The 23095-nt window shown below is 31.6% G+C and overlaps 1 protein-coding gene across 1 annotated transcript; it reads left to right on the top strand.

Moving 5' to 3' along the window:
* Positions 1 to 1204: 1204 nt before the first annotated feature.
* On the top strand, positions 1205 to 11535 carry LOC134684794 (MAM domain-containing glycosylphosphatidylinositol anchor protein 1-like). The gene is made up of 6 exons (XM_063544103.1): positions 1205 to 1217; positions 2052 to 2155; positions 3926 to 4055; positions 8523 to 8713; positions 10590 to 10671; positions 11522 to 11535. Exons 1-6 carry the CDS (start codon positions 1205 to 1207, stop codon positions 11533 to 11535), a joined length of 534 nt encoding a protein of 177 aa, XP_063400173.1.
* Positions 11536 to 23095: the final 11560 nt, after the last annotated feature.

A 23095-nucleotide genomic window follows, 5' to 3' on the forward strand; every position in this document is an offset into this window, starting at 1 on the left:
TTGAAAGATACAGTACGAAAATGCAATAAGCGATAGTTTAAACTCGCGTTTTATATTTTGTTTTTGGTGTCCTGGTGTGCTGTCTTAAATTCATTGGAGTTTTTATTCTGTGGTTAACATGTAGTAATGTTTATATATTTCTATGTGCTGAGTGTTGTTGTGTTTAGAAATCTATTTTCTCATTTATCAATGCAAAGTTTGGAGCTCATAATGTCACATTGCATTTAAAAACTGTACTCTTTAGGACTTACTAGATATTGTCTGGCTAAAAATGGTACATGTGCAAGAAAAGGTGTTGCTTGCGATAATGCGTTTGGTGAAGGATGGATAGATATAGGAAAATGTTGTTATGGACAACCATGTTGTAAATGTAAGTAAACATATAAATCATGCGATGGTTCTTGTCCCTGCTATTCAAATAGAGTAAAACAAAGGCATGTGTTTGAATAAAAGATCATATAGTAAATGAAATTAAACAATGTTATGTTGTTAGCAAATTAAAGAGTATCTTGTTGGTTTCCTTTCCTTTAGATGGTGTTGTCTTAACTTCAAATAACACCAATGAAAGCGAATAGTTTTTTCCCTATCACGACGACAGTCCCATTTCAAGTCTTAAAATAACATATGAAGTGCCCTGTTTGAAAAGTTCCCGTAAAATTTCAAATTTAAAACAAGATGTTTATGATGCGACCATGTCTATGACATTGTTGCATTGATTCGGTACTGACATGGTTTATTGTAAATCTTTCTAAGATATTCCGTGTTTGAATTTAGTTTGCACTAAGAGAAACTTTATAATGCAAAGTTGAACTTAGACTGATTTGGCTAATTTTTGTATGTATTTTTTCTCTCAAAAATATAGCTTTTCGATTGCTGTCTATATACACCAAAGGCTTCCAAACATCTGGCGTTGAGCCTCCCTTGTGAAGGTTTATTTAAGGTGACATTTGTAAAGTCTTATTTTCATTCTTGATGCTGCAGATTCCAGAATTTAATTTTTTTGTCGGATGCTTTTGGGTTCGATCTGAACTCCATGTTCCCGCTTACGTAGTCATTGAGGGTTTTAGGATTAGGTAGACTGCCCAGTGTCTGCATATGCCTTTTTCAAGTTGTATTTGAATTCCCGTCCTTTTACCTTGGTCAACCCACTTTCCTATACCTCCATGTGTCATATACTTTTAATTTGTGTTCATTTTGATTACTTATGAAACATGTCTGTAAGGAATTTATCTGGCACCAATTAACAATTTATTTTATTTGGCCGTTAATCAGCTGTTCTAGATTAACGACAAAGAAAAATAATTTAGGAACTCCTTTTTTAGAACTCATCATCTCACTCAAATACATTTATTTAAATGAAAACCTACACAGCTCTTATTCTTAATTTTGTGAGCTAGGTTTCAGAGTAGAAAATAAATTGTTTAACCAGACACGTACAACAATGTACAAGAGCATATGCTGTCATATTTGTAATAGTTTGTTTGATATCTTATAAATAGAATAAGATTCCCAGAGGCGTTCCCCATTAACAAACAGTAACCGCCATGAAAAAGCACAATTGTGTTCAGAATGGCGTGAAACAGACACCAATCAATCAATTAATCAAGTAACTAATCAATCAATCAATCAAAATACACTTTGAAAAAATGTTAATCTAGCAAAATAATTGTTGCAAAGAATTCCGCTCAAGCCGGTGATAGGAGCCGTTTAAAAATCCCAGTGAGATGAGCGTATTTTTTAGATCCGTGTTCAAGGCCTCATTGTGATGTTAAGACGAAGAACAGCAATCAGCAATAAAAAGGCTGTTCATTTGTTTGTTTGGTGTTGCTGTGCATGTGTTTACCTTTTGTCATTAAAAGATATCCCATATCATTTGTTCTTTTTATTAATGAATTATTAGTTTCATTTTTATCGAAATAGATAAAAACCAGAACAAAACAATAAGATAACAGTGAAGAGAAAAGCTATTATAACCAAAAACACGACTTAATTTAGAAGTTTTATATAATTGGTGTATTTAAATTCATAATCTATAAACTTTTTATGCACAGATTTATGTAGAAGTACAAGCTACAGCTGTGGATTTGAGCTAAATTCTGAAGTATGTGCTTTTAAACAATCAGCCAATGATCAATTTGATTGGTCACGAAATTCTGTAAGTTTTTTCAAATTACTAGTCTGCAATTTACAAAAAAAGCTGTTCATTATACGGATGATACGTATAGTTTGTTAAGAGAGGCGGACGATATAAAATTGGATATTTAAACTCATAAGTCGAACAATAATTGTATTTAAATGGCCCGTATTCAGGTCTACATAAGTGATTATTTCTTTGAATATTTGTTTTCTTTGTGCACCACTTTAATTCCATTATTTGCATTTTTTGTCAAAACTACATTCAGGTGAGACATTTGTCTGTGTTAATTTTTTTCTTCTCTCCCTTAATAATGTGACACATAGACTTAAGACAAATTTGTATAACTATCAAAATAAATACTGACAGATGAATGGTTAACTTCTAGTGAAATAGTCCTGAGTAGGGTTACTAAAGTTGTCTATCATCTTAATAACGTTTTATAGTATTCTTTCATTTGTCGTTATTAACATTGCCTTTGCTGTTAAGTCTGTTTTTTTGTGATATTTATTTGTCATGGCTCTGTACTCAAACATTCAGTCATTGTGTTGTTGTTCTGTTGTAAACATGTTGTATTTTTTTAATTTTTGCTTTGTCTAGAGGCCATTTTGTGTTTCTTTGCTACATATAACGTGGCTCTGTACTTGTACATTCTGTTATTGTGCATTGTGCAAGGTAAATATTGTATTCTTGTCTTTAATTTTTGCTAATGTACTTATGCGTTTTTTAGTTTCTTTCTTTATTACATATTTGTTTGTTTTTATAGTAATTAAGATTATAACACAATGTTGACTGATGTACCCCTATTTTTGCCCTTTCTACTTATAATATCTGTTTGTTTTGTTCACACATTGTTGTTAATACAATGGAATTTTATGCGACTGTCATACAAGTGAGAGGTTTAACTAGCTATAAACCAGGTTTAATCCTACATAATAAAATGCCTGTACCAAGGAATAAGACAGTTGTTATTCATTTGTTTGATGTGTTTGAGCTTTTGGTTTTGCCATTATTCTTCAAATATGGACCACTAACATGTCGTCTGCATTAAATATAAAGTTATGGGTAATTACACATGATCAGGATATTTCTAAGGGGGTTCAATATAGATTAAAGGTTTTGAAACCACAAATTCCAAGCTGCTTATTGTCATTATGAAAAGGATGTTATTTAATGGATTAATTATTATTTTGTTTTTGAATTATAGGGGATGACGACGGATCGTTTTATCTTTTATATAACACTATTCAAATAGAAAGAAACTGTGAAGTATCTATATGAGACAAAAAAAAAAGACAATGAAATACAAAGAATATAAGGGAACGATCATTTAACGTCAAAGGGGGTCGGGATTATGTTTTTTTCCTAAAATAAAAATTCTGATCCCAAATTTGATGACGGAAAGTATTCTGTTCAAGTAGATGACATTTTTTTTATTATGAATGCGTATTCCCCCATACCTTATACATGTTATAGTGTTAAATTTTGAAAGAAAAAAAATGATTGATAAAAAATTAACCATACCCTCCCCCTTTTGAAGTTAAATATTTGCTCCCTAAACTGACTATATAATGACATCTGTATGTCTTTTCCTTTGTTGATGTTACTTTAAATATTTCCTTCATATCCTTTTATTAAAATAAGACTTTTCCAGAAATGATAAGACGAGTTCATTTTTTAATGCATATGAATAAAATATGTATATTTTTATCTTTAGTTCAGGTTTAAATCTTAAACATCATGAAAATAATCAACGGAAAGCTAACTGTTGATCAACTTCTGATTTTTTAGGGAGATACAAGCACTCTGTATACTGGGCCCTCAGCAGCGGCCGAGGGGACATATTATATATACACAGAGGTCAATTCCAAAGTACCTTTGGATAAAGCTATACTTACAACTGAAGCTACAAACTTACAAGGTATCTTCATAAGTACGATGTTGGCATTTAAATTAATTTCTCCAGTAATGGCGTTCATTTTAAATTTATTTTTATAAAACAAAGGACGTACTGTGAGAAGGTTATTACCAGACTTGATAGTAAATATATGTCATCCGGAATGTCAGAACTGAGACAATATAAACATTAAGCTCATGATTTTCAAGGTTGGTTCTAGTTGAAGTTATTTACTTTGTGGCTACCTACTTTCGTGATATGTGAAAAATATTGTTGGTTCCAGATGATCTAAATTTGTAGAATAATAATAACATGAATAAACACATTTTGAATTATCTGAAAATACGTTTTTCATTGCGAAGGTCATGTCGTAACTGGAAGTAACAAAACAAATTATCCCCAATTACATAATTCAACAAGGGTTTGTCTAGATTGGTCTATTTCTTTTGGCAATTTTTACATCCCAAGGTGTGTTAAATGACAAGGAAAACTGTAAAATTTGCATTATTTCACTCATATACCATAAATAATATTATTTTTCCGGTAAAACATGCAGATTTGCAGTATTATGTAAAATTGAGAATGGAAATGGGGAATGTGTCAAAGAGACAACAACCCGACCAAAATAAAAAAAAACAAAACACAACAGCAGAAGGTCACCAACAGGTCTTCAATGTAGCGAGAAATTCCCGCACCCGGAGGCGTCCTTCAGCTTGCCCCTAAACAAATATATACTAGTTCAGTGATAATGAACGCCATACTAATTTCCAAATTGTACACAAGAAACTAAAATTTAAATAATACAAGACTAACAAAGGCCAGAGGCTCCTGACTTGGGACAGGCGCAAAAATGCGGCGGGGTTAAACATGTTTGTGAGATCTCAACCCTCCCCCTATACCTCTAACCAGTGTAGAAAAGTAAAAGCATAACAATACGCACATTAAAATTCAGTTCAAGAGAAGTCCGAGTCTGATGTCAGAAGATGTAACCAAAGAAAATAAACAAAATGACAATAATACATAAATAACAACAGACTACTAGCAGTTAACTGACATGCCAGCTCCAGACTTCAATTAAACTGACTGAAAGATTATGATTTCATCATATGAACATCAGGCACAATCCTTCCCGTAAGGGGTTTAGTATCATACCATCATAACATATATGAGAAGAACATAACCCGTGTCATACCAACAACTGTTTTTAGAATAAATGTGTTTAGTTCCGACGCAAAGACCTTATCAGTGACTCAATATTAACGCCAAAATATGCAATCTTTAATGACTTGAGAACAGTATCGTAATTATATCCCTTCTTAATAAGTCTATTCAAAGGTTTTGTAAGTTTATGAGGTGAATACTGACACCTTTGTGCTTTATAAAGAATATTTCCATAAAAAATTGGATGTGAAATACCTGAACGTATAAAAAGTCTGCATGTTGAGCTATATTTACGAATGATGTCTTTATACCGATGATAAAATTTAGTAAATGTTTTGACTAGTTTGTGATATCGAAAACCCTGGTGTAATAATTTTTCAGTAATACATAAATTTCTCTCGTTAAAATCTAAAACATTGTTACATACACGAGCGAATCGTACAAGTTGAGATATATAAACACCGTAAGATGGTGACAAGGGAACGTCACCATCTAAAAACGGATAATTAACGATAGGAAATGAAAAATCATGCCTTTTATCATAAATTTTAGTATTCAGCTTTCCGTTAGTGATATAGATATCAAGATCGAGGAAAGGGCAGTGGTCATTGTTAGTATTAGCTTTATTTAAAGTAAGTTCACCAGGATAAATTTCATTAATATACATACTGAAGTCGTCATTATTGAGAGCCAAAATATCATCCAAATATCTAAAAGTATTATTACATTTGTTTATCAGATGTTGTTTTGATGGGTCTTTGCTTATTTTTGTCATAAATTGTAACTCGTAACAATACAAAAAGAGGTCCGCAATAAGTGGTACACAGTTAGTCCCCATTGGAATTCCGATAATCTGACGATATACGGAATCCCCAAAGCGAACAAAAATGTTATCTAGTAAAAATTCCAGGGCATATATAGTATCAAAGCATGTCCAATTAACATAGTTTTTTTGTTTATTGCTACTAAAAAATGACCTAAAAGAGTTTGAACATATATATTCATATTCTGATTTTTTGAATGCCCATTTAATTAGGTGTGTGAATTTTTTCTTAATGAGAATGTGAGGCAATGTGGTATACAGGGTAGAAAAATCAAAACTTTGAACAGATTCAAAATCACCAATATATGCATGCAATTTATCAAGTACTTCCAACGAGTTCTTGACACTCCAAAAGTAATTTATTCCACTATTTTCGAAGGCCTTATTTGAACAATTTATTATAAGGTTTTTAATTGTACCAAGTGTGCTGGTGAGAATAATAGACAATTTAGTAGTTGAACAATGGCTTGAAGACGAAATAAATCTATATTTGTAAGGGGTTTTGTGTAGCTTCGGAAGCCAATACATAGTTGGGACTTTCATTGTATTTGGCTCTGCTTGTAAAGCGGTGGCTAAAAGTTTATGTTTGTTACAGATTTCGTTTTCTGAAAATGGAGTCAGTTGGAATGTTGGTGAATTGGTGATTTCCTTTTTCAGAACCCAATGTAAAATTTACGTCAAACAATAATAATATTATTAGCAGCTTTATCGGCCGGGACAAAAACAAATTCCTTGGTTAGTTCTTTTAGTTTATGTTTGATACGAGAAATAGGTTTATTGTGGTTATTGTTAATAGTAAAATGTTCTTTAAAATGTTGAATACGTATATCAACTATCTTCATTACTGAATTAAAAAAAGAGTCCAAAGATTTTTTGTCAGCTTTTTCCCGTTTTATCCATTTCATACAGTAAGTATCCTATTTTACCGTTCTCATAGTATGAAATATTCTTTCTTGAAGTCTTTAGGTGTAATACCATTATGATTTCCCCTATTAGTTTTTGTTAAATTTGCAATTTTCAAACAAAATACGCATAATTTATCTTTGATTTTAATAAAAAAAAAAATACTCAGCATGAGTACAGTTTTATCCTAACCAGTAGTAGAAACAAAATTTCACATACCTTGTAATGGCATATAAGAAAATAACTATCATTGGAGGTTAACAAATCTAATTTTCACCTGTGTTTTTTTTTTATCTGTGTACAAACTCAGGTTTCCAAAATATTATATATAAACCCAAAATTAAAAAAATAATGGTGCTTTAAAACACCTAAGTTATATTTTTATGACCCAGACATTTGTTTATGTAATGATATGTTGGATTAATTTTCCTACAACTGTCAATTTAAGGGAATTTGTTTACCTTTTTTCGTATGCAACCGGATGTGACGTACTACGATTTGGTGATAGTACACCTTAAGTATTAACCACTTGTAAGGGCTAAACTTATAAGGTGACTCATAATTTGAGATATACACGTTAGTTACCACTGTTTTATAATATTAGAAATAATTATTTCTGTCATATCCGGAAGCGAGAAACAAACAAATTGTCATGGTGTATGAAACATACAAGCCACTATGTAGATAATTAACCACATTTAATGTACAAAATAAGAGAAATGCTATGTTTTATTCTTTTGTTTACTGCGGAAAAAAGATTATTAAAAAGATTTATTTTTTAAAATAACGAATTTTGCATAAAAATTGTTTTCCTTTTTGGCGCATAACTTTAACTGTGACTGTCGGCGTTCTGTTGAGTTCTGTGGTATGAGTAAGGAAACCGTGTTGTTTTGGTTCTGATGACTCTTGTTTCTATATATTATTAATTTAACAACTGTCAAAGAAATGCGAGGTTCAGCTATTTAAAACAGGTGTAATCCTCCATTGATGTATGAATGCTTTTAAGCCAGCTACTTTGATTAGATACTGATGACAATGACATTGAAAACTGTGCCATTTCTTTCAATCTTAGCCAGATATATTTGTTTGAACTCTATGCTGTCAAGTATGTTATCTAACTTCTTAATTCCTTCAGTGTGGTGTTTAAGAGAGCAACTACCAAAACAGTTTGTGTCCAGAGCAAGTCAGCACCAAATCTTTGATCTCACGCTTAACCTACAATGAATTAATCGAGGATGTTCTTAAAATTCCAAAACTGAACTATTCACAATGAATCGTATCACAGATAATGTCTTAATATTGTTTGACATATTTATCACACATTTTGTACTCATTTGTACGTTTTGCAGTGTCAATTAAAGCCGGGAGTCAAGGTTGGTTATTTGACTTCTGGGCCAATATCGATATCAGCCCTCAAAAAGCCATATTGTGCCCTAAAATGTGACTTAATCTTTAAATAAAAAATTGAATAAAAAGGAAGACACAAATAAGAACACCAAAATTCTAAGTTATTTTTGTATTCTTGACAGCAGACAGCAGACATCTCAGTATCAACTATAATAGATCTATTTATAGTATTTTGATTATAAGCTTTTTTATTGCAGCATGCCCTTATTGTCTGTCCTTCAAGTACCATATGAGAGGGAGTAACATTAGAACATTAGAAGTATTTGCTGGGGATAAAACATCTCTGCCATTTCTGACAAGTATCTGGGAAAAAAGGGGACAACAAACCACAGATCCCGCTAAATGGGACACTGGAACTATAGACATACCACAATATAGTAATCTTGTTGTAAGTATGACTGTGGATTCATTCATTTTCTTGGGTACTAATTTTCGTGGATTGGGGAAAATTATTTAATTCCTTGGTTTTCCTAAAGTCTGCATTCAAACCAATGGAAAATTTGTAATTCTAAATCATGGTCTTAATTCAGAACGGATATTGCGTAATGGTAAAAAAAGCACAAGATTACGCAATATGCAACACACAAAAATAAATCCAAAATCATGCTTTCCAAATGTCTACAATTAGGAAAGATAACTGAAAAATTTGCACCCCTAACAAAAACTTTATCAAATTTGGCTGTGCCTCAGTTTTTTTTTTGCTCGAGGTAACGGTCAGCTCTATCACCCTCTCAGTTATGTGTTGTTGATCTATGGTTGATACTTTAATTTGAATGAGCAAAACTAAATTATTAAAATTAACTGATCCTAACTATTTGTAAAACAAATAATTTTCGATGAAAGGTCCATGCCTGATGTTTAGTTATTGATTTGGAATCAAATTACATTCATGAGAATAAAGATGTAACCAATAGGTCACTTAATGTACATGGACATAGTAGTTCTTACTGTGTAAACTGGATCGGGGTCAGTAACGTATAAGATAAATGAAAACTTCAAAATTGTACTCTTCTTTATTTGTTTTTGCAATTATTGATTTGATTGATTTCTTGTGTTTTAACGCCTCTTTTAAGCACCGCATTTATGCTATTTCGTGGCGGCCAGTTTTTATTTTTGCAGGAAGCAGGAGTGCCCGGAGAAAACCACCGACCTTCGATAGGAAAACTGACAATCCTAGTCAATTACGATTGGAGTCGAGTGCATCAGCACGAGCGGGTTCAAACTCACAACCTCAGTGTTGACTGTTTTGCAATTATAATAGTTTTCCGACGATAAAATTTATATGGAAAAGTCAGGAATATGGCAATTGTTATCACATGGTTCGCGTTTATGTATTTTGACCTTTGTTTTTGTAGCAGTTGAATGTTTATGTTGTTCCGTTTGGTTTCCTCTTATAATTGATGTGTTTCCCGCCGTTTGGTTTGTGACCCAGATTAGTTTTAGTTAAATCGAGTAATGACTATTGAACAGCGGTATACTAATATTGCAATTATTTACTGTTCTATAAAAGTGCAGAAAAAGTTACAGTACGTAATTTAAGTAAAGATTGAATAAGTTAGGGGCATTCCTCTTATTTGTAAACAACTGATTTATAAATGAATATTTACAGAATTAATTGAAATTAATGTTTCCCTCTGTACTGTCTAGATTTCCTACATAATAAAGTCAGTAACCTGTTGTTCAGTGGTTTTCGTTTATTGATATGGTTCATAAGTAATTCTTGTTTCTCGTTTTTTTTAATATAGATTCGACAATTAGTTTTCCTGCTTAAATTTGATATATACTTGTCAATTTGGGGTCCTTTTAGTCGTGCTGTTTGGTGTGAGCCAAACCTCTATTTTGAAATCCATACTTTGACCAATTACGGTTAACTTTGTACAAATAGTGACTTTAATAAAGAGTTATCTCATTGGCACTTATCACACATCTTCATATATCTACTTAGTATATTAAATAAGTACATTTTATCCACTATATTAAGTTAAGAAAGCTTTTTGTATTTACTCTATTAATTATGGTCCTTCTAAAAAATACAAGGAGGCACAGGTGTTCCCACTTTTTTTTATTTAAATTTCAATTCACGGGGTATCTTTTTTTGCGATAGGGTTTACAACTTATCAGAGAAGAATACTAAACTACACTACTACTAAAATACAACATGCAAAACACTTTCAAGTATAAATAATATAGGTGAAAAAAGGATAACAAAAAAAAATGAAGATGCATGTCAATACTATTTTAAAATGTTTTCTTTTCTTTTTCAGGTCACCATAGTGGGGTCCTGTGGTTTTGGACCGAGGGGTGATATTGCCATTGATGATATTCTCCTAAAAACTGGTGCATGTAGTAAGTGTTATTTTATTATTGCCATCATTATGCCTATTTGTGAGGTATTTCCCAATGAATATTAAGCTTACAACAGCCAAACAAATATCTCATTACTTTTTAATAACGATAGGCGACCATAGTTCAATTATGGGTCTATAAGTTAAGATTGTAACCTTCAAAATTGAAAATTTTATCGCGCATGTTTTTCATGTACAACTATTCGAAGACAGGATGTTAGATGAAAAACAAATTTCTCCAGATTTAGCATTTCAAATCGATCGATGACCAATTCTTAATAACATTTATTGTTCATAAGTTTGAAATGTGTTTTACATTTGGCAAACATTAATCTATCAAAATATCTGATTCTTCCGAAATTTCACGAAGGAATTAAATTGAAATCTAGACATGAAGAGTTTGTTCATTATATTACTGTGTTCAGATGTTTGTAAACAAATACAAACTTGATAAAATACTTCTTTGACCTATAAAATTGGAGTAATTCCTGTCTGGCGGCCGTAGATTTTTTCATCCAACGATAGGTTGGTAATATTCGTATATATTTGTATTCTACCTCTCGCTATCATAAAAAAATCGATAACAAACGTCCAAACCAGGATTGAAAAAAAACTTCTACTACCATGACGTATATATTAATTTAATGATGTTTGCTCTTCTTGCTTTTGATGTTTTGCCAGATATTTACAAAATCCTCTCGTTGTATCCATTTAAATGATTAAGTGCCATTAAAATATTTTCCTCGCTAATCCCTACTTTTTCTTTTCATAATGTTATGACATATAGTTTACTATCTAAAAATGCAAAAAAATCCTTGTTATATTCTAATTTTTTTCTTCATCTTTTTTAGATGCTGGAGAGTAAACAGACAAAAAAAAACATATTAGAACCGTAACAAAAATTCTTCAATTTTGACAGTTAATTATACATAACACTGCTCCTGTTATATTAACAAAAATATTATGTTAACTTATAACAGTGGACAATCCATTGTAACCATTGAATTAGAATTAATAAAACTTATTCAACAAAACTAACCAACTAGCATTGATACACGTACAGCTAATTTAATCTAAACTATAACACAACAAGTATCGTTTTAATACACTTTAGTAATTAATGTCTGCAGCTACAGTACCGAAAATGCAAATAAAAATTCAGAATATGAGAGAATTCTATTGTATTATCGAAAAGCAAATGAAAATAAAAATGTGGATGTAAAAAAAAAATGTTTAGTTTCTGAGAACTAGCAGATGTCTTATCAAGATATCGAAGTCATTAATATTGTAATAAAAAATGAATATATCATCATACGAATGACTATTCGGTGAGCAAGCCGTTCATTTTTTTTGGCTGTTAGTTTTTCTCAATCGAATACTTTCAAATTTATGTCTTGGCCTTTTATAGTCGATTACAATGTGTTGTTTTCCTCATCATTGAAAGCGTAAAGTTGCCTTTAATTGCTTACATCCACTTCACTTGACCTTTGGTGGATATCTGTATCATTGATTATCCAACATCTTCTCCTTTTTTTCTATGTTACACTACAATTCTTGGTGAGGTTGCTGCTCTTTTCTGTCTAAATTTATTCAATTGCAACATGTATATGATACCTTATTAACATCAATTATAATTGAACTTTACAAAGGGGTTACGTTATGTTATCCTGTTCCTTTATCAATTAAAACGGTGTAATATTATTATCAATATTATTTTCTTTTTTTTTTTTTTAGTAAATTTCAGAACCAAATCATAGCTCTTACAATATCAACTCCGTTAATGTTCAGATGCCTCGTTTTGCCACAATTCTTTTAAGCGTTCTAATCTATCTAAATGAAATGTTTTTTGTCATGATAGTTATTTGTTACGCAAACAAATTGACTTAGACGACTTATTCTGGATCACCTTAGTTCGATTTACATTCAGGGCAATAAAGTTTAAATGACATTGAATCTATTTCTGTTTCATTGAATAATAACTGGCTAGTCGGTGGTGCCATATAATTATCACTGTCTGTCTGTCCCGCTGTCAACATTTTATAACGCATGATAATTCAGAATTGTTACATTTCATTTCTATTTTTACAAAGTCTTTATAAATAAAATGTTTATATCTTTAAAAGGAAGGTATATGTCAACTTTTGAGATATTTTATATATGATATGCTATTCCAAATTGTTTCCGGGTATGTCAAATCTTCGGCTTGAGAACATTCGAAAAAATCTGCTTAAAACTAAGTTTCGTCTTGAGAAACATCTATATGTGCTAGGATTTCTAACGAAATACAGAGTATTAATAATATATCGGTTTAATTTTGAAATGGAGACCGATTTTTGGTGTCAAATTAAATGTAAGGGAAAAATAGTGTTTAACAATAAATAATCTCAATTGTAATCACCTTCAGATCAAGGCCTTGAATGAATTGAATACAGCTATAATAATATGATATTATTTTTTTTATAAACACTTTCCATTTTGTGGTTAAAATTCAAATTTTGGGTAATCAAACTCAAGGATTGTAACAAAAACCCTAACTCACGAAAAGTAATCAGATCATGCTCAACTTAATTAAGGTGTAGCTAAAAGTGTAGCTTCCTTTTTTTATTATGGCAAATACGAATCCGGTATTTCAATTGTGGAGTTGCAGTGATAGACAATTTACAAACGCTGCTTGTAAAGTCTTAAAGACTCGTGGTATTCAGTGTGCACCAGTGTTGATATGAAAACATATTGCAGTCATTCCTTAACTATGACATCTTGTTCGGATCAGTCTTTCGTTTTCTGAGGTTTGTGTACTGCACATTACAGGTGTTTGTCTTTTCGTCGAATTTCGTTTCTCATGGCATTATCAGTTTGTTTTTGACATAAGCGTTTGAATTTCTCTTTGGTGTACCCCCCCCCCCCTCTTTGCTGAGTTCGATCTAAGAATTGTGTTTTGTGCAACTATAGTGAGAGGATAAAGTCCATATTTATTTATATGATTAGATGAAAGGTTAACATCAGTTCAAGGGTTTCGATGAAGTTTATTTTCTTGCTCTATTTTAACTTTTCAATCTTTTAAAGCATAATGTTGTCAAATATGTGACTCCTATATGTACAATGTACATGTACGTTCTGTGTGTGTATGTTTAAAACTAATGCTGAAATTGTTTCTATCGTATTTGAAATACAAAAATAGTCCATAATTTGATTTATTAGGTTGAAGCAATTGTATTTATCATTCATTTTTATATCATAAGTATAATCGAAAATTGAGTTATTATGGGAAGAGTCTGTGTAGATTATGGTTCGAATAGCATAACAACTACACACTTGTATCGTCGATGGTTTATCATTATTATTCTAAACATTGCAAACTATATTCCATGTTATGTCACAGTGGAAAATGCAAAAAAAGGGGGAGGGGTTCCGGTGAATGGAAACCCTTTTTGCTTGACAACTAATGCTTTTGTATTGGAACATATGGTGTGACCACCTTTTTATATGACTCGCATATGTTTGAACCTAAATTAAAAAAAATACTGGATCCAAGATAGTGCCTTGTATCGTCCCTTGACTTATTGTGTCATTTTTTTGTTTTTGTATGGTGTGTATGTTGACAATTTTACACAAATAGTCGTGTTAGTATAAGAGAAGGTTTGAAATCCTACCTAAAAACATGATTAAGCCTGTGCATATTTGTGCTAGTCCTTAGTCAGGAATACTATGGTTACAATTAAGACCTATATACAATCGTCTGTTTGTACATATGAATATTATGAGTATAACGAAATCAGAAAAAAAATATCTTTTTGGGATTAAACGTCTACCTTTTAAACTTGTGATTTTGTTTTAAAAATTTTGGTTCATATATATGTTTTGGAGTTTACGATGAAGTCCATTTCGCTGAACGTATGTATACTGACGGACTTTAAAACGCAAAATCTTGATTGATCCGCAGATAAAGTCTACTCATTTTTACCATACATCTCGTTAGGAAAATACAATATCTGACTTACCAGGGATCATTGAACATACTGGATCATTGAAGATGTGCGAATTTCCTAAAGTGAGATTTGAAACCAATAAATGACTTTTTTAAAGGTTTTTCTTTGTTAAACAATTCTTTGAATCCATACTCCCTCCAAAATCAGTGAAACAATGTTGCAACTCCATATTACCGAGACTGAGCAACACAAATCTAATTCAGTCCATAAGAATATTGCCGGCTGGAAAACGTGAACGCGGTGTAACCAGACAATTTGACGACAGAAACTCGTTTTACTGTTCTTCCAACAGCGATACAAGTAGACAGGATTTTTTGATGACCATCAATGACCAGATCAATATGAAGTGATAAAGCAATGTCAATAGAATTTGAATCCTGAACAAGACGGTTGCAACTCGAACTTCCAAACAGACATATTCATGTCAAACATGTTTCCAAATCCTTAAATCCCAAAGATTCGACTTCAGCAAAAACATCCAAAGCATTGAGTTTAAACTGCAAAATTGACAAAAGATATTGAAATTGGTGGGAAAAAGGCAAAATCAGTAGGTACAAACAGAACTGAAAAGATGCCCAACAGAATTGATGTAAAATTTCTGACAATCAATTTGACGTTAGTTACAGAGAGTCATTACATTCGACGGTGACACATTTATTGATAAGGGGAGAACAGGGTTTCATTGCATACCATATGCATATGATTTGAACATTAAAATGACGTCTCTAATTCAAGTTTCGAACTGTTATATTTGTTAGAAAATGAAATAAAGAATGAATTATGTTCATCTTTTGTTTCAAGAAAAATGCATCTTTGAAAATGGAATTTAAAAGAATAATCTAATGTTACGTTTCTAAAGGCGGTCAGTATAATAATTGTTTAGAAGACAGCTGAAGCCCGCCTTTTTTATTTGCTGAGTTGAAAATCTATTGCTCTGGGATTTGGAAGAGTTGTTGTCTATTTGACATATCACCCGTTTTCATTATCAATCCTTTGTTCAATCTTTTTTTAGAAGACAAGAGAGTTTTAACCACTTGTTGACATGTACACTTGATTTATAGACATCTTGCGTTAAGTCGGTTTGTGTAAAAAAAAATATAATTTATGTCTATAGACAGCAGAACTGTCCATTCATAACCATTTTTAGCCGAAATGTCTTCGAACTAGCGCAATTCATTCATTTGTTATTTGTCTTTAATCCGCTGATTTGTCAGAGTAGTCTCCCTTCTCACATCAAATGTCTCTAAAGGTTATTGGTTTTTGGTATGAGTGACAATGAGACAACTCTCAATCCAAGTTACAATGTGAAAAAAAACCCATTATAGGTCAAATTACAGCCTTTAACACGTAGCCTTGGCTCACAGCGGACAGCAGCTATAGAGTACCCAAACATGATTAATGTAAAACAATCAAACCAGGAAAACCAACGGTCTGATCTATATAAAAAAGAGTCTAAATTTCGAAACAATCGTATTCGTGCATGTGACAAAATTACCTACAAAAAATGTACCCTGTATGTTCCGCCTCTGTCACGCACAGAACTACTTGCAAAAGTGAAATCGCTAACATACTGAACTCCGAGGAAAATTAAAACGTGAAGCCCCAAATCAAAAGTTCAAACACATCAAACGAATGGATAACAACTGTCATATTCCTAACTTGGTACATGCCCTTTCCTATGTTAAAAATTGTGGATTAAACCTGGTTTTAATGCTTTTTTCTCTCACTTAAATGGCAGACGCATCAAATTTCATTATTTCGACAGCGATATGTATACAAACAAACAGACATAATCGGTAAAAATGACATTAATAGGGGAACATCAAAAACAAGAACCCCACCAATAACTGGGGGTGATATCAGGCCCCCTGAAGGGCAAGCAACCAGTCGTGTTGTTCATGCAATTACAAAACAGTAAATAGGATAATTCGGTAGCTCAGATTCATGAAAAGGGAACGGAAATGTAGTAACGGAATAAGGAATATATTCGATATCATCTGTTAAACCGAAAGTCCACAACGGTCCACGGTCAACCAACTCGTGAATGAGTAATATCTAAGAGATGATGATTACAACTTTACTAAGATTACTAATCAGAATTGTTGTTATTAACTCGGACGAATTTTCTATATATAGATATGCCCTATCGGAATGGTGAAAAAAATCTTAATTAAATATAAACAAAATTCTTAGAATGGTTCTACAAGTAGATACACAATAAGGTATTCTAGTGATTCATGTGGTTGCTTTGCGGAAATTTGAAATAATACCTATTATAGAAATACGAGAATATGGTACAATTTCCAATGATGCAACTATCCACCAAAGTGCAAAATAAGTGGATGTAAGTAATTAAAGCAACGGTAAGGCCTCCAACAATAGGAACAACTCAATATCGCACAGAAGCCTATAAAAGAATCCGACATAAAACATATAAAACAAATCAAATGAGAAAACTAACGGACTAATTTATAAAAATGTGAATTACGAAAATTAAATATAACAAACATGGACAAACAGCAACAACTGAAATCCAAGCTCCTCAATTTCTGCGGACACATAAAAAAATGTGGCGGGGTTGTCTACCCTTCGGCATCTTCTATAACTTATACATGTTATATGTTAGCTCCGTTCTTCAATGACCATTGTACTATACATGTTCCTCGTAGATCATAACATGTCACAGAATTTGATTTGTTATTTGTATGGTACATTGTGAACCCAAATATTGCAACGTAACAAGAACGAGTCATTGCCTATCGAACTAAATAACCTATTGAATTATTGTATACGGAAAAACAAGCGTATTCCTTATGGAGAAGTTGAACAAACAAATCTAGTGTCTTTTACCGCTTTTCCGTAATAATAAGTATGAACATCAATCTTAATCTCAACGATACATGTAACAATAACTAGACCAGCAGACCAGCGTCAAAGCTTGACAAACTAATGAGATTAAAAATATAGTGTTTGTTAAACGTTCAGCGGAAACTATTTGAATATAGATTTTTGACGGTAATATAAACTACAGATACAAGTTACATTTTTTAAGAACCCACCTGATGCTTCTTAGTTAATTATTATTACTATCTCTTGATTTTTATTACTTTGATTTGTTAATCCTAAGAGAGGTATTCACAAGGTGGCAACTGAGCAGCAGTTGGAAATCTGAAATCACAAAAAATGACTTCCGTTAAATATTAAGTATGCCTTCGTAATATACAAGTATTAAGCGTGTAAACAACAACAGGATACGAGTCTTGGAATAACTTATTCTTGTTCATGTAATGTTAAACCTTCTAACATTCGAACAGTATGTTCGGAAACACACCTGTTGATCTTTTCTCTTCCTATATGCAACCACGACATGTCGACAGTATTTATTATATCACGATTCCTACCTTTCTTAAGGGAAGTTTAAGTTTAATCTTCTATGATGAGCCTCTTCATGGGGTTTGTAGTTATATCATTTTATTACCTGACCAAATATTTTATGATTATTTGACAATCTAGGTCTGTATTTTTGATTATTTGTTGATCTTGTTAAAAAAATAATTAATTATAATGTGAATATATTGGCAAAACATTTGTGATTATTTGATGATCACTAGGACATCCCCATGTTGGGCCTCTATAATTAATTAATCATACATCACGCAATCGTGACAGCGAACACTTACTTCGGGCAGTTTTACAATGTTCTGTCAGACAGAATGTCTAGAATTAAATATCATAAGGAAGTTAGAATATTTTTTAATAATATGTTTTGTTGGGTTTTTAATAAATTGTTGTCTTACTTCATTTTCATATTCATAATTCTTGAAATTTTAACCTAATATTATTTACATTTTTAATAATATTACTGGTATTCACCAAAATGTTTATGATAACTTGATAAACTTACAGATGTAAATTGACTTACACTTTTGGTAAACTGAGATCTACATAATTTGATGTCTATATTGCATTTATGAATAGAATTGACTAGTATTTACATACAACTGTACTATCAAAATAATCATTTTCAGTGCTTAAACAATTCACCTCTTCATAACATAAATGATAACGGGTAATCTCATTGTTCGTACACCAAATGAAACGTTACGTCATTAGTTGCATTTTTATTGTTTATCACTTTTAAAACAATCACAACGTTTTGGTGTACGCTTATGAAAATATTTTGTTTAGTCAAATGTTGTTCTATTTTTGTAGTTATTATTATTATAAGTGTTTTACTTCAGCACTACTTAACATATACACACGTATTGAACATTTTGTGGATCACACTTTTTAACATATGCATGGCGATTGATGATCAGAGTCTCAAATTGTTGACAGACTTTCTGAAATGTCTTTGATGACTGATGATTGAGATCTTTTACATAGTGGATGTACTTGCTAAATTAAAAGGTTGTTTAGATGCATGTTATATATGAGTCTGCAGCAACCCCCCTTCCACAAGCCTTTGACTACATGTGAACAATCAATATATTGACAAACATGGTTCATGGATCAATCTGTAACAGTTCTATGTCATAATTGTCAAACAATTACATGTCAGAAATTGAAAAATAGCTTGAATAAGAAAATACACTTTGAAATAGAGACTTTTTGAACAACATCTTGTTAAAATCACCCGTTTAGCGTTAAAAAAACCCTGATCAAGACGTGTAATAATGATTAATATAATTATTTGAATGGTTTTATTCCAGTGTACATAACTGTACACGAGGGAATTCAACAAATGTAATACAGTTAGAATATTATAATTTCTATAACGACTTTTACGAGATGTTACGTTTTATTATAGAAAGAATCAAAATACATTTTTAAAGCTTTCAACTTTTTTGTCCATGATAGAACACTTGGTCTAAAACATACAAAAAAAAATGTTTTGAACACAATTAAGATGATTTAAAAAAAAAAAATGTTGGTATTCTTATGGTATTTCAAACAACATGCATAAGTTTTACCCGTTATTGAAACATTAAAGGACATACCGTTTGTAACGACATTTTATCATCAAAGTACATGTAACAAGTAGCACTGCATAGTTGTAATTTACTTTTAAACACTTTGCAGTTCAATATGTCTCAATCTGTCAAAATATGAACAAATTAATGTTTGAAATCATTCCCAAAACTCTGAAATATGTTTGTTGAGGCATATGGAAAATGAAGGACTGACACTTGTTATATACAGTGAACATGTACCAACTAAACATTTTTGAACACTTAAAGAATATTTGTAAGGCAAAGTTTTATGCTAATACAGTCAAAGTGGTCAATTGTAATTTTATTTCAGCTACTATGGCGACGACATTATACTGCAAAAACGTAGTTCATCAATTGCAAGCTGAAGTGGTGTTTTACCGATGCAGTCCTGAACTGCACAACACCCTTTGAGCAGACTCGTTGACCGCTTTCCAAGTTAACTTAAATGAGTCAAGTTATTTTAGGACTGCAGTAGGTCATCTTCGGTTCAGACATGTGTACACGTCTGTTATGAACCAGTCCCGTGGAGATGTCTACTTCTAAAAAGACATTTGGACAGGGCTGCGACAGACAAGACCAGACCTTAAGACAGGTCTGTTCTTGACCAGACCTAAATAAAGGTACATATGACACAATCTTAGATTATCTTGATAGGATGTTTTTTGTCCTCCCTATATCGATATCTTTAACGGTTTGACATACTAAATTTACTTAAATTAACAAACAGCTGTAATATGGAGCGTAGCAATGGTTTATATCTTCTGTGATACTACATGTACTATGTTAATAAATCGTTGATTTGTAATATCAATTTCTATAAACTGATTTGTTTGATGATTATTTGAAAATAATTGAATTAATTGGAGAATAATCATATGCCAGTTATTTTTGGGATTTTAATCTATATCGTTCACTGCCTTAATGTTCGGCTCTTTTTAACATTACATTGATATATTACTGCAATTCATTCAAAAAATGTTTAGTCATTCATAAGTATGCAATTTGTCCAAAGGGTGTTTCAATGATTAGTGTTCATCGATTGAATTATATTGGGTTTTTAACCTGTCCATACATTTTCTCAATACTACTAAAAAGATATGACTGCATTCTATAAGTACAAATGTACATATGAATGAAATATATTGAAGGAACATATTTTGTTTGCACGTTACACAATATATGTACAATTTTTAAGCTTTTAGAAAAACATGATCTGCGACAGGATAGTTTAAACATATTTATTGAAAGTGGATTGGGAAACAAGTTTTGAAACTTATATACTCCATTTCCACTTTGTGGGTGCAAGCGTTGCCTTGTAGCGGCATAAGCCTGCTCTTTTACGAAATCTACAAGGGTGTCTTTAACGTGCAAGAGATATGGCTCTCTCATAACACGGATCAGCCATTTATCATTCCTTTCGACGGACTATCATCGTTTACTCAAGACCATACTCGCAAAGGACAAGAGCCACAGCAAATCAATTTGCTCGAGTTTGAAGTGCAAGACTTGATTCTCATATTGAGAAGCTTAATTTTTCAATAACAATAGAACGAGATAAAACGTTCAGCTTTGTTTTCACAGAGTAATCTTCACGAAATGGAAAATCATTTTAACTCGGTGTTGTTGTTGTATCTTTATTATCTAACACTAATTGTGTTAAATAAGTAACACCATGTGTTCCTACCAGATATTGATCTGTAGGATATATGTCATTAAATGACCAAACTGCTAGTTCTAGTTGTTACTTTGACAGTACACAGTATATCGGAACACTGAAATAGACAGGCTAGAAAAAATCATATGCATGGTTGCAAATTCGTTCCACCTTTTAAACATTTCTTGTAAAAATCAACTTCCGGAGAGACCGCAATAGAGTAAGCAGGATGGATCAACAGGAACAGGAAAATATTATGGGTTTGTTTCAATATATATTTTTCAACTTTTTGCCTTTATTATTGTGCAATGTCGTCATGTTAAGTTTTGTAATAGTTGCTCAATAAACATTTAACATTATAATGTTTAACGATATCTTATAGCTTATAAGACACAACATAATTTTTACAAATGATTTTGCTTTGTAATTTAAAAAACCATCAACTTTCGAAAGCCATTCAACTCAATTTCATTGTAAATGTATTCTTGTGCTGGAAATCAATGAATATACATGAGTGATGTACATACAGGTGCAGATGGTTCGTTCGAATCTATCTTGATTATCGAACTTATAAGTATTTGTTGCAAAACTGTACCTTGAAATCATTTCAAACATGTTTTTATTATCGTTCCATCTAATGTTAATGTTAATAACTATTTAAAATGTTTGGCCTGATCTTTGTCTTAAATGTTTGAGATATCAATAGCAGATCGTGGTAGTTGTTTCCAAGTGTGGAAAGGTGACGTTAGCCTGACAAACACATTTTTCTTTCTAAAAAATAAATATTCCTTATGTGAAGGAAAACCAGTTATTAGAACGAAACATTTTTTTTATAAAACATCCGCTGTCCATTCTATATGGATATCCGATTAAAACGTATCAAAATCATTTTATTATGATAGTCCCCGAACAATGTCAACAAGTGTTTGTTTTATTACACTTTCTAAATAAAACATTTTGTTAAAGAACATAACAAAAACATTTTTCGTATGTTACAATTTACGTTCTGAATAAATGGATAAGAAAAAAATATGTTTATTTTTGTATAGTTATATCTGATAGTTTTGATCGTGTTATGTATATTTATTAGTGCATCTAAACCACATATCATAGCGGGACAAGACAACCCAGAATTTTGTTTTGTTATTGAAGGCATTGGAAATAGAGGTTAGTGAATGCATTAATCAATAACAGGAGGTATTTGTCATTGAAGCATGGAAAATCTTACAGCAAGTGATTGGTTAATAAAACATATGGCTCTTAGTTGAATATTCTTCGTGACCTTTTGCATATGCGTCAACGTTCGAAAAAAAGAATTATAGTCAACAGAATGGCTAAACAGTACCAACTTTTTCTGAACGTTTTGATTGTAGTATGCCTATCTAGAAATGTATGTTTTGCACAGTTCACACTAGGACAGGACACTCAATATGTGTATTCTTATGTAAGTCCTTTGAAATGGAGGTAATTGGTTTCTGAATCAATACATGATTAAACACAATAAATATCACACATTTGTGTGAATAATGACACTTATAAGTATCAACTTAAATTCTTGAACAATATTGTAGAATTACGATCGAAGACGGTTTTGAAGGCTGTACGGTGAACTATAGTTGTTAATGTTTGTATAATTTTAGTCTTTTGTGGATAGTTGTCTCATTGGCATTCATACCACATTTTCTTTTTTATATTACACAACTTGCTGTGAGAAATAAAGCAACCTTTTTTTTCATTTTATACATAAAATATTTAAAATATATTACTACTCAAATTTGCAGCTTAATAATG

Source organism: Mytilus trossulus, chromosome 9, assembly GCF_036588685.1.
Source record: "Mytilus trossulus isolate FHL-02 chromosome 9, PNRI_Mtr1.1.1.hap1, whole genome shotgun sequence".
Lineage (NCBI taxonomy): Eukaryota > Metazoa > Mollusca > Bivalvia > Mytilida > Mytilidae > Mytilus > Mytilus trossulus.

Excerpts from the sequence above, each read along its gene's own strand:
- LOC134684794 (XM_063544103.1), top strand. Across the intron at positions 2,156-3,925 it reads TTGATTGGTCACGAAATTCT|GGAGATACAAGCACTCTGTA; the intron begins GTAAGTTTTTTC and ends CTGATTTTTTAG. Across the intron at positions 4,056-8,522 it reads TGAAGCTACAAACTTACAAG|CATGCCCTTATTGTCTGTCC; the intron begins GTATCTTCATAA and ends TTTTTATTGCAG.